The following is a 16530-nucleotide window of genomic DNA, read 5'->3' on the forward strand; positions in this document are numbered from 1 at the left end:
GCCAGAATTCTGAGGCCAAGAAAACTAACAACAACACTAGACCAGAAGTCATCCCAGAGTTTATTACGTTCAATAAAGAGAACCAACCCAAGGGAAAGACAGCAAAAATCACACAATCTGAACCAGCAAAATAATCTCACCCACAGTCCAAACCGAAAACAATGTCACCCACAGCCCAAGTTAAGCCAGCATATGTGGCCCAAGCCCAACACACACAACATATGGGCCAAGCCCAACATACAACTCCTGTGGCCCAAACCCAAACCACTCAAATTGGACCACCAACAACTTCTGAACATGGAACTCAATCACAACCCAACCTTCAACAAGATGAGGTCCCTACCCAGAAATCAAGAGCAAAACAAAGAAACAGAAGAAATTCTTACAAGAGGCCAGCTCCTAGTGGACAGACCTTTGTGCAAGGAGGCATAGGTGAAGCTCCAAAAATATTTGTCCCTCATGCAACCAGTGAGTCATCAAAGAGTGATGATGATGACTCTGATCCAGATTAACATCAGTATGAGTTTGAAGAGCTGCACAGCCCTTATTCGTCAGACTGTGATAGTGAGTATGAGGCAGAGCGCAATGTTTGGCCTCAAGAAAACCTGAATGCTACTTTTGGCTCAGTACATTTAGAGCTGGGGATGGAATTTGAAACTATGGAGCAATTCAAAAGAGCTGTTAGGAAGTTCAATATACAAATTAGAAGGAGTATCATGTTTAGCCGAGTGGAACCATTGAAGTGTAAGGCAATTTGTTGTGAGGCCAACTGTCCTTGGAGTATCTATTGTTCTAGGTCTAATGAACCAAAGAGTTTTCAAGTTAAGACGTTTGTCAATCAACATGTTTGTGCAAGAAGCCACACCAACAAGTCAGCAGATAGAAAGTGGGTTATTGAACAGCTGGAGGAGAAGTTGAGGGACCAAAAGGACTTTAAAACATCTGAAGCTGAGGCTTGATTTAGGAGAGAGTTCAATGTAACCATCAACTACAAAAAAATACAAAGGGCAATGAAGAAGGCAAGGGAGAATATTGAGGGCTCTGAGAGGGAGCAGTATGCTGAGTTGAGGGATTACATACTTGCCTTGTTGACAGCTAATCCAGGAGCAACTATTGATATGGACACTACCCCTATGCCTGATTCCCTCCCGATCTTTAAGAGACTATACATATGTTTTGACGCTTGCAAAAAAGGTTTCATACAAAGTTGCATACCATTTATTGGACTTGATGGTACATTCCTGAAAGGTTACTACGGTGTGCAATTGCTTACAGCAGTAGGACAAGATGCTAACAATCAGAACTTTTCCATTGCATATACAGTCGTTGACTCAGAGACAAGAGATAACTGGAGATGGTTTTTAGAACTTCTGCATCATGATTTGGGAAACTATAGGGTGCATGGTTGGAACTTCATGAGTGACCAATAGAAGGTAATTGTTAAATGTTGTTTTCTGGTTGATTTGTATCACTCAGCTTACAGCAGTAGGACAAGATGCTAACAATCAGATCTTTCCCATTGCATATACAGTCGTTCACTCAGAGACAAGAGATAACTGGAGATGGTTTTTAGAACTTCTGCATCATGAATTGGGAAACTATAGGGTGCATGGTTGGAACTTCATGAGTGACCAATAGAAGGTAATTGTTAAATGTTGTTTTCTGGTTGATTTGTATCACTCAGCTTGTTAATTGTTATTGTCTGTGTGAACGCAGGATCTGATACCAGCCATGGAGCAGGTTATGCCCGGAGTGCATCATCGGTTTTGTGCAATGCACATTTGGGCCAACTTCACTAAAAGATGAAAGGATAAATAGTTGAAAGGAGTAGTGTGGGAATGTTGTAGAGCCACCACTGTTACTGAATTTGAGGCTGCAATGATGAGGTTAAAGGGAATTAAAAATGCTGCTTGGGAATACTTAGATTGATTTGACCCAAAAACTTGGAGAAAGGCACATTTCAGTGAGTGGCCTAAGGTGGACAATGTCACTAACAACAACTGTGAGACTTTCAATGGTAAGATTCTCAAATACAGAGGCAAGCCAATCATAACAATGTTATAGGAAGTCAGAGTTCATATTATGAGGGTTGTGGCGAGGAACAAAAAGTCTCTAAGTGGCTATGTTGGTTCTGTTGCACCAAGACAACTTAGCATGCTTGAGAGAGAGAAGGAAGAAAGTAATAAATGGACTCCCACATGGGCAGGGGATGACAGTGGAGAAATTTATGAGGTTGAGAAGCATCCTACTAAGGTTACTGTTGACTTGGGAAATCAGAAGTGCACCTGTCGATTTTGGCAGCTCACAGGCTTGCCTTGCAGACACGCTTGTGCAGCACTTGCTCTGGGGGGTCGTAGGCCAGAAGACCAGATCCATAACTGGCTGGGAATGGCTACATATAACTCAGCATACCAACATAACATCAACCCCGTTCCAAGCAAAGAATTTTGGGATAAAGCTGAAGGCTATCCTCCACTGCCCCCTCACTATAAGACACCCATTGGAAGACCAACAAAAAAGAGAAGAAAGGAGAAAAATAAGGCACGGCCAAATTCCAACCCACATAAGCTTAAAAGGAGATATGAACAATCATTTGCAAATACTGTGGAGAGGTATGAATATCATGTTTTATGAGTTGGTTCTAGAGATCACTGATACTGTTATATTTACATTTTCTCATGTTTATATGTTGTAGAGTGGCCACAATAGCATGCTGATATGAATGATGAGGTTGCAGTTATGGAGGCAGAGGAAGCTGCTGCTGCTACTAATAACCCTGCACAGCCACCACCACCCCAACAGCAGAACCCTAATGATGTTGTTACTGCTCCAAGACCCAAGTCTAAACCTATGGTCTCCACTGAAACCATGAATGCTGCAAGCCCAGCAATGAGGGAGAAGTTTGAACAGTTTATGCCAACTCCAACTCTGAGGCACCAACCAAATCCGGGCCCAAGACCATCAAAGCTAGTCCCAAGAGGAGTTCCTGGAAGAAGCAATGACCCAGCTGAAGCAACTGATCAAGTTGGCCTAAGTGAAGGTGGGACCATGCAAGGGGCTGCAACAGAGACATAGAACCTTTATTGAAGACTGATGTGCATGTTTTGTTTTTTTGTGGGAAAGGCTATTTTGTTTATCAGCATAAACCTTGGGACCTTTTTTTGTAATCTAGTAGTATGTGGTATGTTATGTTATATACATTGTGACTTTGCTTGTTAATCAGGTATTTCTGGCTTGTATGAAAACTCAATGATTATGGTAACTACTCTGCCTATTTTGTGATTACAATGAAGCAAAGACTTCTGATTTTACAAGATGTTGTTAGATATTGTATGAGTTAGCTTGGTTATGAATTGCTTGTTTTCAACCTAATTCTCATAGGTTTACATTTTTCTCTTATGTCAATGGTTGATGTTACACCACTTACAAAATGTGATTCACAAAAAAAGGAGACCTTTTTTTCTTCCATTTATTCAATGCAGCTTTGAAAGTTTGAAAGTTATTACACAGGATCCTCACTTCTGAGAATATATCATCAAAATCAACAATGCCCAAAAACCTAACCCTAAACAAACACCCATAACCATATTCTTAATACAAGTTATTTCACCCCTAATCATATCAACTATCTTCTGTAACAGTTGCACATCTTCTTCCAACTTGCTGGAACACTCTGTAAATTCATTCATCTTCCTGTATGATTATGTCAATGGCCTTTCTTCAGATACAACCTCTGCCCACACGTTTCTTATTTTTCCTTCTACTTCGTCCAGCCAAACAAAATACTCACAACGATGTTCAGCACTCTGAAGATTAGACACAACAATCCAAGGAGGGGTGAAGAATGAAACAAACGGATAATGCCAATAACAAGAAAAAAGGGAATTTTGAAACCTACCTCCTACAGAGGACATCACAGAAATAATCTGTCTGGATTCCACTGTGTTCCAGACTTGAGTACCACAGCTTCAAATTCATGCAAATACTTGCCGTTGTTGTACTCAAACTTCTTCTTCTTCTTCTTGTTCCTCAATAACAAAGACCTGCCACCAACAGCGTTGTCACAATTTAGGGATAAAGAGCTTGATTTTTCCTTGAGTGAGGCCATGTTCTTAGTTATTGGTTAAGGTGTTAGGGTTTCAACACAGAGCTTCTTTCTTCTGAAGATAAAAGAGAACGAAGGTGTTAGGGTTTCAGGGTTAATTTTGCCTAATTAAACATTAAAATAAAATATTTTATCTGAGTTGGCACTAAATGGCCAGCTCACTAACTCTTAACGTGCCAGCAAGGATAAAATAGAGCCACCTGTCCACTCTCACTAACCATACCACACGCTGATGGCCGGAATGGTGATTCTGTCCGCCGGAGTGTATAATTATTGTGCACGCGTGACTCATTAAACGATTCAAGTGTATTACTGTCCAGCGTATGAACTTTCAGGTGTACTTTTGTCCCTTCTTCCTTAATATTAATTTAAACGGTTCAATCTAGAACCGATAGCGAATTAGTGGTTCTGTGTCTCGACCCGATTGATTTTTGGTCCGGATATGTTAACTATGTATCACATCATCACATGACGCCTGTAGGCTGGCCCTAACCTTTAATATCCAGCCTTATTAAATTCCAGCCCACTATATCTTTATGGGGTTTTGTTGGTCGGCAACCGCCAATGGCTCTCCATAAGACCACAATAACACACTGAGTCGATAAAACGGACAAATTTTATCGGATCAATCATTACCTAATTAAATGCAGCTCAATACCATAAAAGATTAATCTTTGACCTATCGGATTAAGAGATATAGTGAAAAAAAATAAAGTATCATTTTTGTTTCCAATATTTGGGGTAAGTCTTAAAGTTGTCCTTAACGTTTTAATCGTCCTATTTAAGTTTCTAACATTTTAAAATTGGCTCAATGTTTTCGTTAACAGAATTGACGGCGGGACAAAATTGAGACGATTTTGAAATGTTAAGGACTTAAATAAAATGAAAATGTTAGGGACAAAAACGATAAATAGAAATAAATTTTAATTTTATCCTTTAATAATATCAATTTTTTATTATACATAATATTCAATTATTTTTAATTACATCTAAGTAAATTACACTTAATCACATTACTTTCATTCTAAATAATTTTTTTTATATTTTTATATTAACTTATAACTTTAAGTGTAAAATTATAACAAAAAAATTATTTAGAATGGAAGTAATGTGATTAAGTGTAATTTAATTAGGTGTGATTAAAATATAATTGAATACTATGAATAGTAAAAAAGTGATATTATTGAAGGATAAAACTAAAATTTATTTCTATGTATCGTTTTTGTCTCCATCATTTTCATTCTATTTAAGTCATTAACGTTTGAAAATCGTCACAATTTTTATCCCGCCGTTAATTCTGTTAACAGATTTCTAGCGGCATAATAACATTGAGTCAATTTTGAAACATTAGGAACTTAAATAGGACGATTGAAATGTTAGGAACAACTTTAAGACTTACCCCAAACATTAGAAACAAAAACAATATTTTACTAAAAAAAAATCATTACCTAATTAAAAAAATGAATTTTATCTTTAAAATTAAGTCTCTTTAAAATTCTGACTAAATAAACTAAATCCGATTAATCAAAAAATAATAACAAATTAAATAGATTAATCCACATATTATAGACGGCACGTATATTTTTCTTTTACATTGTTTTTTAAAAAAGTAGCCCTATCTCTTCATAAGTCCAAAAAAACCCTATCTTGATTAAAATCTTTTGTTTTGAGTTAAAAATACTTGCCGTTTGTTTTCGAGTATACTAGCAAGGTGCTTTGTAGCATGCAAATTAAATTGCTATTATTTTTTCTTTTAGGTTATGTTTGCTCGAAAAGAAAGAAACAGAGAGGAAGAAAATAGAAAGGAAAGAAAGAAAAAGAAAGAAATTGAGTGAATTTTTATGTTTTTTAGATGTGTTTGGATGGAAAAAAAATAAGAAAGAAAGAAATGTTATAAAAAAATAATTTTATTTCTATATTATAAAATATATTAAAAAAGTGAATGGATAGTATTAAAAGTAGAGAGAAAAATATTAGTTTTCTCTTCATTTTCTTTTCAATGTTGGAGAGAAAAAAACTGGTGGACCTCACTAATTTTTTTTTCATTCATTTTTATTTTTTTCTAATTTTCCTTCTCAACCAAACAAAAAAAAATAATCATTTTTCTTCCTATTTTCTTTTTTTCCTTTTCTTTCTTTTCATTTTCCTCTCAAACAAACAGTCCACGTTGTATTTTTTGTTTCTTTCTTTATTTTTTGAGTCAAATAATCTAATTACTATTAAAAACTGTCCATCATGCATGTTCTTAATTCATCAATCCATGGGAAGTTTTTATTTAGCAAAACACTATTAATTCATAAACAAAAACTTAAGTTCGAATCATCACAAAGATGAGAGAGAGAGCAAGCTAGTTATTTGGAAAGAGGAGTGTTAGGAGGCAGTAAAATTTATGTTTATAACTATTAATTGGCCATCAATATAGTGTTTTTAATGGTGTGAGATTATATCTAATGGTGAAACATCGCTCACTTTTATTTTGATGGCTAAATGCTGGCCAAATTGTTAAAAAAATGCTGGCCTCTAAATTTTTTCATTTGGGGATTTGATTTTGAGCTTTTGGCATGATTTAAATTTTTTTTACATATGGATGATTCTCTTTAATTTTATGGAATAATGACAAGAACCGATGAACCATGATGACTAAATATTTTCCTAAAAATAGCTAGTATAGTTTATAGGTTATAGAGTATAGAGGAGGAACATATAGATGAGTTTAATCCGATAATTAATTCATTGAGTAGGGGCGTTGAGCTGGAAAGTTGCCGCCAGGATGATAATAACAAGCAACAAGGGTGCCTTCATTATTGTGGCAGTCACCTCTTGCGCAACCTAAATAAGTTGATGCACCCCAAACAACTTGAACGTAACAATGACAACTGGCAGGGTTACCATCAATGCATTTGTTAGATATGGGGTCATAGTTTCGTCCCTGTGCTACCCATGCCTTCACTGCAGATTCTGCTGAAGCATGATACGGATTATATCCAGAGTTTCGGCCGTAGATACTATTAGACGAATAATGAGGCGTTGACATTAGTCCTCTACAATTTGCAATATGTTGATTCACAAATTCATGAGCAAGTGATTCTAGTTGTTTGTCCCACTTCAATGGTTTAACTCCAACTTTAGCACGTGCAACATTATGACCTTCAAGATAGTCCTCTGGAAAACTTTGACTCGGTGAGCACAAAGGAATAATGCTTACTAAACTTATTACTATCATCGAAATCTTCAACAACCTTTTCATTCTCTTAGCTCTAAAGGGAAAAGAAATTCGATGATTGCAAAAATTAAATTGTCATTGTGTTTAGTGTTCGATTCATGGATATATATAATAACCATGCAATGATTTATTGGAGGTTCAAAAGGCCAGTAACAAAATGAAACAATATTATATGTATAAATAATATAATATTAATTATTAGAATGGAATAATCATCGAGCCAAGAGTCTAATAAAGTAAAAGTGTAAAATCAATGATAATAACGATGAGACATTTAGTTTTTTATTCGACTGTATGTACACAGGTTTTCTTTTTTAATGCTTCAAGCTAAGGATCTATCATAGGTTTTATTTGAATTATTAAGCTCTTGGCTTGTTCATTTTTGCTTCTCCAATAATTAAAATTATATTAATTTTACTTGTTATTAGCTTTCTAAAAATAATAATATTTAAAAAAAATAAAAAATTAACTCAAACAATCTAAAATAATTTTATTTAATTTTTATTAATTATTACTAAAAAATTATATAATATTGATTATAATAAATATATAATTATGAATATTATACATATAAAATTATGAGTATTATGTCAAATGAAATAACTTAATTATTAGTATTCCCATTTTAAAAACATAGAACATACTTAAATAGATAGCTATCTTTACAAATACCTTTTCATCATCTATTTTCGACTATATACATGGTATATTGTTTATTTGATCATTAAAATTTACTTGCCATTATCTTATTATAATTAAAACAGTTTTTTTAATTTATATAAAAGATTCCCGCTAGAGAGACAATGAGGTATCTATATAATATGTACAATGAGCTGTTTATTTGGTCCAATATGTATTAATAATGTAAATTAAACATCATTATCCGTAATTTCTAGTTACTTTTTATGATATTTACCCCCAATTTACTCCAAATTCTTTCACATTAACCCTTCATCACCCACCATTACCTACCCTCCAAAAAACCCCATTATTTGTTCCGCAGAAAAACCACCTTTTCTCCGCCGCCCTGCCATGTGCGCAGCAACCTGCGTTCTACCGCTCTGTTTCTGCGCGACGTGTAGCCTCCGTTCCTGCCGACCGGAACTGTCGCGCTCCGCCTCCTCACGCCAATGCCCTCGCTGGAAGAACCTCCATCACTCCTCACGCGGCCGAACATCCGTGACCTGCAACTGTCAGCGTCGCCGACGTGAGTTGCAGCCCCGAATCCCGTGCTCGCATCATCCCAGCACTGCTGCCTGAGTCTTGTTGAATTACTCGAAGAATAAACATCCATGAAAACGAGAAAGTGAACATCTAAAATCATACAAAAACGAACATCCAATGTGAACGTGTATAAATCATAACCAGCAATCATCGTCTACAACTAAGCACCCAAGAATAACCATCCACGTTCACAGAGAAAGTGAACATCCGGCGACAGGAAAAAGGCACAAACCGGTTGCAATGGAGGCGCTGGACGTCCGGGTTGTGCGGTGCTGCGAGGTCGACTCACACAATATGCGCGTCCTCCCTACGTACGGTGGCCTGTGCGTACGACGGTGCCAGTCAGAAGAGTGTCGGCGCGATGTCCGACGGCGACTGGTAACCGTGGCGGTACTGTACCGACTTTTGCTTCAAGGAGAGAGTGAGAGAAGAGTTTACACCATATTGAGAGAGAGAAATAATCGTAGTTTGATTGAATCATGATTTGATTTAAATTTTAAATGGAAACTACTCAAAATTAATTAATTGCCATAACTACTCAAAATTAATTACTTGCCACCATAACTAACGGGAATCATGATTTAATTCAAATTTTAAATTGAAAACTACTCAAAATTAATTAATTGCCTCTAATTTAATTCTAATTTCAATTTTATCCCATTATACACATTGCATAGAACATACATTGGCTCCTTATACTTTTCCTATATAAAATTATAGAATTCTCTCTCACTCTCCTTTTCCTCTTAACTTACTCTTACTCTCTTTTTTTTTATCTTCCATTCTATTTTATATATCATCTATTCTTCTTTTCTATTATCTTAATCTAATATTTTTGTCTATTACATTTTACATATTACCAAATTAAATAATCAATATATACCATATCTTATTTTATAATTAAAATAAAAAAATTCCCAAAATTCATGCATCTTTCTCTTTTACTAATATATATCACCAAATAAAAAAGTATAATATACCATTTAATACCATAAAAAATAAAAATCAAAATCAAAATAATAGGCCAAAATTCCAATAATATAAGAACACGTTAACAATGTTAATTGACTACCAACTTATTTTAATTATAGTTGTTAAAATCGAACTTATCGATTTGACAAAAAATTTAGTCAATCGAATTTTATATCAGTCTGGTATAATATTTTGATAAAAAAAAACTAATAGAATTGATCAAAATCGAACAAAATCGATATAAATTAATACAAACTAGTTAAAACTACAAGTCAACAATTAACAGAAAAAAAACTCTTCCTAAGTTTAAATTTGAATCTTTTTGCATGTGCAACTTGGCTGCCACTAAACCAAACTGCTTTCCATTACATTATGTTTTTTTTTTAAATATATAACATATGCAAAATAAATTATATTTTTAAAATTTATATTTATTAATTATAATTTAAACGGTTCAACTAATACTTATTAATTGAATCAATAAATTAATAAACCAGTAATTTAACCATTTCGATTACCAATTCATCGGTCCTGACAACTACAATCCTAACTAAGCAACCACTGACCAACCCTGACTGACTACCAACTGATCTATTCCAATTGACCTTCGACCAATCTCTCCCAAACGGCTCCACTCATTAACCCACCAGCCTTATCACATTCAAATGATCGAACCCAATTGCCTTCAGCCAAAACAAAGAACAATTCATTCAAATAGTCTTTCTATAATATTCTTTCCTCACCGAAAAGGTATCACTAACTATTCTATATTGAATGTCATGGTAGCTTTCATACGTACTATGGAAGATTAGAAATCCAGTCTTGCAAGTAAACTCAGATTGAGAATTAACATTTTCTTCAACCTCTGAGATTCATAGCCGTTGAAAACTATCATTGCCCTCTCAACTTTTTCTTGTATATGTGTCATTAATAATAGCTTATCAACTATACTAAGTTTACATCAAAATCAGTTACTAACATAAAATATACATTAAAAATAAGTTAATATTTGTCTTCATTATATATACACAGACATAAATCAAGCTCGATTCAAATTTACTGTTTTTGCTTCTTTGTGAAATTAACTTGTTTGTGTAGTGAAAACTCACTTAGTACATAAGGCAAAAAGTCTTTGGAGAGCAAACAATCACAGTTTAAACTAACAATCATAAAAAGGACTACAAGGGCCAACAATCTTAGTAAAATATGCACTTATATTAAATTTAGCGAAGAAAGCAATGAGTTTAATTTGGTTGTATGAGAAAAAATTGTATATTCTTGTTATATTTTAATGATTACAACAATTTAATATATACAAGAAGAAAAAACTATACAACTCATTAAATCAAAACAAACAAATCTAGAAATAAATCTTATCCTAACAAAAAGACGAGTTACCTTATTCTAGAATAACTAAAAAAAAGGCATGAGAAAAAAATACAAAAAGAAAAAAATTTGAAATTATTCTGATTGTTGATCTTCAGCCTGATTCTATTGGATTAATCATGATGATTGGTTCAATATGTCCTACAAGATGGAAGATGGTATAGATAAAAAATTCTTAACTTGGATAAATTAGTGTAGAACAATTTAATTGGGAGAGACTTGGTGAATATAATGGCAAGTTGGCCAGAAGAAGGAACTGGAAGTAACTTCATGAAACCCTCTTCTGTCTTTCGATGGACCAAATGACAATTGATTTCTAAATGCTTTGTATGCTCATGAAAAAAATGAATTGGCAGCTGTATGAAGAGCACTTTGATTATTGCAGAATAAAACAAAAAGACAGTCACATGAGATATGAAAAAAACCCAGTAAATTTAATATCCATAAAATCTCACATCTTGTTATCCAAGAAATAAGAGAGTTACCCAAGATTCGGACGACGAGTATCTGAACAGCCTATCCGGTCGGAATCACTAAAGCCATAAATTTGAAGAGTTGGATCTTTGGGGAGGAGAAGCCCTTTGCCCGGACTATTCTTAAGGTACCAGAGAATCCGAAGAGCTGCCTTGTAGTGCTTCTAAGTTGGAGTCACCATAAACTGACTCAATTGTTGAGTGGCGTAATAAGTAATATCTGACCTTGTGGTGGTTAGATAAATTAAATGACCATCCAAGCGACGATAAACAAACGAATGTTGGAGGAGAGAGCTATTATCCTTAGACAGTTTGCTAGTACTGTACGTTGGAATTTCAACAAGCTTGACACCCAAAAAGCCACAGTCAGACAAAAGATCTAAATAGTATTTATGTTGTGATAAAGATATACTAGTACTAGAATAAGCAATTTCAATATTAAGAAGCTAAGTATTTCATTGTCTCCAAATTTTTTATCTTAAAATGATCATCTAAGGTCTTAACTTTTTTCTTTTTTTTTTTTCATTTTAGATACTAAGTTATCAGTGAGCATAATGTCATCAACATATATCAATAAAATTGTAATTTCTTTGTCTTTAATCTTAATAAAAAAATTATAATCAAATAAGGTTTGTTAATATTCACATGAGATTAATAAAATAGAATGCTTTTCATACCACATTTAACTGGATTGCCAAAGACCATGCAGAGACTCTTGGTTCGTTCGACCAAATGAAAAACAGGAGGAAGCTCCATATAAACAACCTCAAAAAAATCGCCAAGCAAAAATTAAAGGCATTATTGACGTTCAGTTGTTGGATGGGCCATTTTTGAATATTGAAGTCAGAAGATGAGGAGGAGGGAGAAGAAGAATTTTGAATTATACAGAACTTATTAGCACACATACATCGGAAATTCTTAAATAATACACTTAAATATCTTCGTGTTACACCCAAATTTGCTGTAAATACAGAAAAATGTTTCCTCTAATGCTGCATTTTTTTCTTTTTTTTTTCCTTATTTCTTTCTTTCTTTTAGTTGAATAAATGTAAATTCATCCTCTTCCAAGTAAATTTATAGCATTATGTATTTCTTCTTCTTCTTTGTTTGAATTTTTTGTTTTTATTCTTGTTAAAAGAGTAAAACAAGAAAAAACTTGAGAAGGTAAAACAAAAAAAAAGATGATAATGATGATGATGAAAAAGAAGAAGAAGAAGCAGCAGAAGATGACGAGGAAGGAGAGGAAGAGTTTTGAATTATGTATAACTTATCATCAGTACATATACACCGAAAATTCTTAAACAATACACTTAAATATCTTCATGTTACACCCAAATTTGCTGCAAATACAGAAAAATATTTCCTTTAATGCAGAATTCTTTACATTACATTCAATTCAAACCATCAACGATGAACAACAATTTTCACAAACAAAAATAACATTATTCACCTAGAGAATCATAAACTACTAACGAAAATATTAACTAGAATCGAACAACAAATTTTATGGCAAAAGTTTTGAATTAGGCAACGTCATCAATATGACAAAAATTTTCGATAACGATAACGATGATACATATAAGAAGAAGACGACGATGCTATAACAATGATGATGAAAATGATGGAGGAGAAAGAGGATAAGAAAAAAAGAGAAAAAAGTCCAACGAGAAAAGAAAGAGGAGGAGGTGGTGTTGGTGAAACGATGATAACAAAAGAAAAAAATAACGAAAAAAAAAAAGAAAACGAAGTGTCAGAAGATGAAGAAAAAGAAAAAGAAGAAGAAAAATGTGCAAGACGTATAAATGTAAATGACTTGTATGTGGAGAATAATTCTTTATATACTAAGCACTTTGTAACATGCAAAGTAAATTGCTATTATTTTTTCCTTTAAAATCCACATTGTATTTTTTTTTTAATTTTTTGAGTCAAATAATCTAATTACTATTAAAAAGTGTCCATCATGCATGTTCTTAATTCACCAATCCCATGGGAAGTTTTTATTAAGCAAAACACTGTATTAATTTATAAACAACAAAAACTTAAGTTCAAATAATCACTTTTCGTAAGAGAGAACAACCTAGTTATTTGGAAATTCGATTTAGAGCTTTTGGCATGATTTAAAATTTTTTTACATGAATAATTCTCTTTATTTTTATGGAATAATGTAAAACTTCATTTGTTTTGTAGTTACCAATATAATGACAAGAACCAATGAACCATCATGACTTAATATGTGAATTTTGTTAGGTAGATAATGATTTTCATAAATAATGTAAATAATAAATTTTAAAATTTGTCCAATAAAATAAAAAATACACTATCATTCTACAAAAATCACAAAAATCATAATTAAACAAAGAAAATTACCATATGCATAATTGCATTATTTACTAATTTTATTGTTTACCTATATTTTTCATAATATTTTCCTAAAAATAGCTAGTATAGGTTATAGAGTATGGATTTGAATCCTCTAAAATTTGAATTTCACTTTAGAGAGTAAAGTGTGTGATCTCTCACTATTGATTTTATAGGTCGGACCAAAAATAAATATGAAAGAGAAACTATTCAAAGATAAAAGATTACATTTTAATTTCTAAAGTAAAATTTAAACTTTAGAGGATTTAAATTCATAAAGTATTGAGGAGGAATATACAGATGAGTTTAATCCGATAATTAATGCACTGAGTAGGGGCGTTGAGCTGGAAAGTTGGCGCTAGGATAATAATAACAAGTAACAAGGGTGCCTTCATTATTGTGGCACTCCCCTCTTGCGCAACCTAAATAAGTTGATGCACCCCAAACAACTTGAACGTAGCAATGACACGTGTCAGGGTTACATCAATGCATTTGTTAGATTTGTGCTCATACTTTCGTTTCTGTGCTACCCAATACGCCACTGCAGATGCTATTGTACCACGAAACGGGCTATATCCTAAGTTTTGGCCGTAGATACCACTATAAAACTCAGCCGGCGTAGACATTATTCCTCTACAATTTGCAATATGTTCATTCACAAACTCATGAGCATGTGATTCTAGTTTTTTGTCCCACTTCAATGGCGTAACTCCAACTTCAGCACGTGCAGCATTATGAACTACAAGATAGTCCATTGGAAAATTTTGACTCAATAAGCACGATGGAATGATGCTTACGAAACTTATTACCATCAACGAAATCTTCAACAACCTTTTCATTCTCTTAGCTCTAAATTAGGGAAAAGAAATTCGATGATTGCAAAAATTAAATATCATTGTGTTTAGTGTTCGATTCATGGATATATATATAATAACCATGCAATGATTTATTGGAGGTTCAAAAGGCCAGTAACAAAATGAAACAAATTGTATATATACATACCAGCAATGCTAGGGGGCCAGCAATTTTTGTGATTGTTAGCCATCAATTAGCCATCAATGATAATTTGATGGTGTGAGATTGATGTGAAATTTCATCCAATGGCTCACCTTCCTCTGCTGGTTACATACTGGCCAAAATTCAATAAAACTGCTGGCCCCCTAGATTTTTCCTATACATAATATAATATTAATTTTAGAACGATGATAATAACGATGATACATTTAGTTTTGATTATTTTTCCATGTTTCATAATAGCGATGAGACATTTAGTTTTGATTCGGCTGTATATATGTACACAAGTTTTCTTTTTTTTTTAATGCTTCAAGGATCATAGGTTTTATTTGAATTATTAAGCTCTTGGTTTGTTCATTTTTGCTTCTCCAATAATTAAAATTATATTAATTTTATTTGTTATTAGCTTTTTAAAAATAATAATATTTAAAAGATAATTAAAAATTAACTCAAACAATCTAAAATTATTTTATTTAATTTTTATTAAATATTATTAAAATAATTATATAATATTTATTATAACAAATATAAAATTATGAGTATTATATGTCAAATGAAATAACTTAATTAGTATTACCATTTTAAAAACATAAAAGATACATAAATAGATAGCTATCTTTACAAATACTTTTTCATCATCTATTTTCGATTATATACATGGTATATTGTTAATTTGATAACTAAAATTTACTTGCCATTATCTTATTATAATTAAAATACTTTTTTTTATATAAAATTATAGAATTCTCTATCTCATTCTCCTTTTTCTCTTAACTTACTCTTACTTTTTTTTTATCTTCCATTCTATTTTATATATCATCTGTTATTCTTTTCAATAATCTTAATCTATTATTTTTGTCTATTACATTTTGCATATTACCAAATTAAATAATTAAAATATTCCATATCTTATTTTATAATTAAAATTAAAAAAAATATTTCCCAAAATTCATTCATCTTTCTTTATCTCTTTTTCTAATATATATTACCAAATAAAAAAAAAGTTTAATATGCCATTTAATACAATAAAAAAAATTTTAAAAAGGAAATCAGAATAATAGTCTAAAATTCTAATATAAAAACACATTAACAATATCAACTGACTGTGAACTTGTCTTAATTATAGTTTTTAAAATCGGATTGATTGGTTTGACAAAAAAATCAATCAACAATCGAATTCTATATCGATATAGTATAATATTTTGACCATTTAAAAAAATCTGACAAAACCAATTAAAATTGGACAATGCGTTAATATTTAACTCATCAATTATACTAAATTTATATCAAAATCAATCACTAATATAAAATATATATTTAAATATAAAATATATATTAAAAATAAGTTAATATTTGTCTCCATTATATATCCACAGACATAGATCAAGCTTGATTCAAATTTATTGTTTGTGCTTCTTTGTGAAATTAACTTGTTTGTGTAGTGAAAACTTTTCAATGGATCTTGGAAGCAGTAATTGTGATCGCGATCATATATACATATATAGAAGACGATGAATGCTTTAATATATGATTTGAGTAGTATTGATAGCAGACTTTTTAATTAGAAAAAAAAAGTTTCATGAAAAGGTACTCATTACATAAGGCAAAAAGCCTTTGGAGAGCACAATCACCGTTTAAACTAAAATAATCATAATTAAAGAACTACAAGGCCAACAATATTAGTAAAATATGCGCTTATCTTAAATGTAGTGAAGAAAACAATGAGTTTAATTTGGTAATTAATATCAAGAATTTAAAAATAAAGAAGTCAAGGT

The 16530-nt window shown here is 32.2% G+C and overlaps 3 protein-coding genes across 3 annotated transcripts; 1 reads left to right on the forward strand and 2 right to left on the reverse strand.

Moving 5' to 3' along the window:
• Window positions 1-2082: 2082 nt before the first annotated feature.
• On the forward strand, window positions 2083-2717 carry LOC130956608 (uncharacterized). Its single transcript, XM_057883641.1, has 2 exons — window positions 2083-2612; window positions 2696-2717. Exons 1-2 carry the CDS (start codon window positions 2083-2085, stop codon window positions 2715-2717), a joined length of 552 nt encoding a protein of 183 aa, XP_057739624.1.
• A 4113-nt stretch (window positions 2718-6830) lies between these two features.
• Window positions 6831-7328, reverse strand: LOC130956609 (pathogenesis-related protein PRB1-3-like). The gene has a single exon (XM_057883642.1). It carries the CDS (start codon window positions 7326-7328, stop codon window positions 6831-6833), a length of 498 nt encoding a protein of 165 aa, XP_057739625.1.
• A 6706-nt stretch (window positions 7329-14034) lies between these two features.
• LOC130954289 (basic form of pathogenesis-related protein 1-like) lies at window positions 14035-14600 on the reverse strand. The gene has a single exon (XM_057881025.1). The coding sequence runs from the start codon at window positions 14578-14580 to the stop codon at window positions 14164-14166; it is 417 nt and encodes a 138-aa protein (XP_057737008.1). The 5' UTR covers window positions 14581-14600; the 3' UTR covers window positions 14035-14163.
• Window positions 14601-16530: the final 1930 nt, after the last annotated feature.

Source organism: Arachis stenosperma, chromosome 10 (assembly GCF_014773155.1).
Source record: "Arachis stenosperma cultivar V10309 chromosome 10, arast.V10309.gnm1.PFL2, whole genome shotgun sequence".
Taxonomy (NCBI): Eukaryota; Viridiplantae; Streptophyta; class Magnoliopsida; order Fabales; family Fabaceae; genus Arachis; species Arachis stenosperma.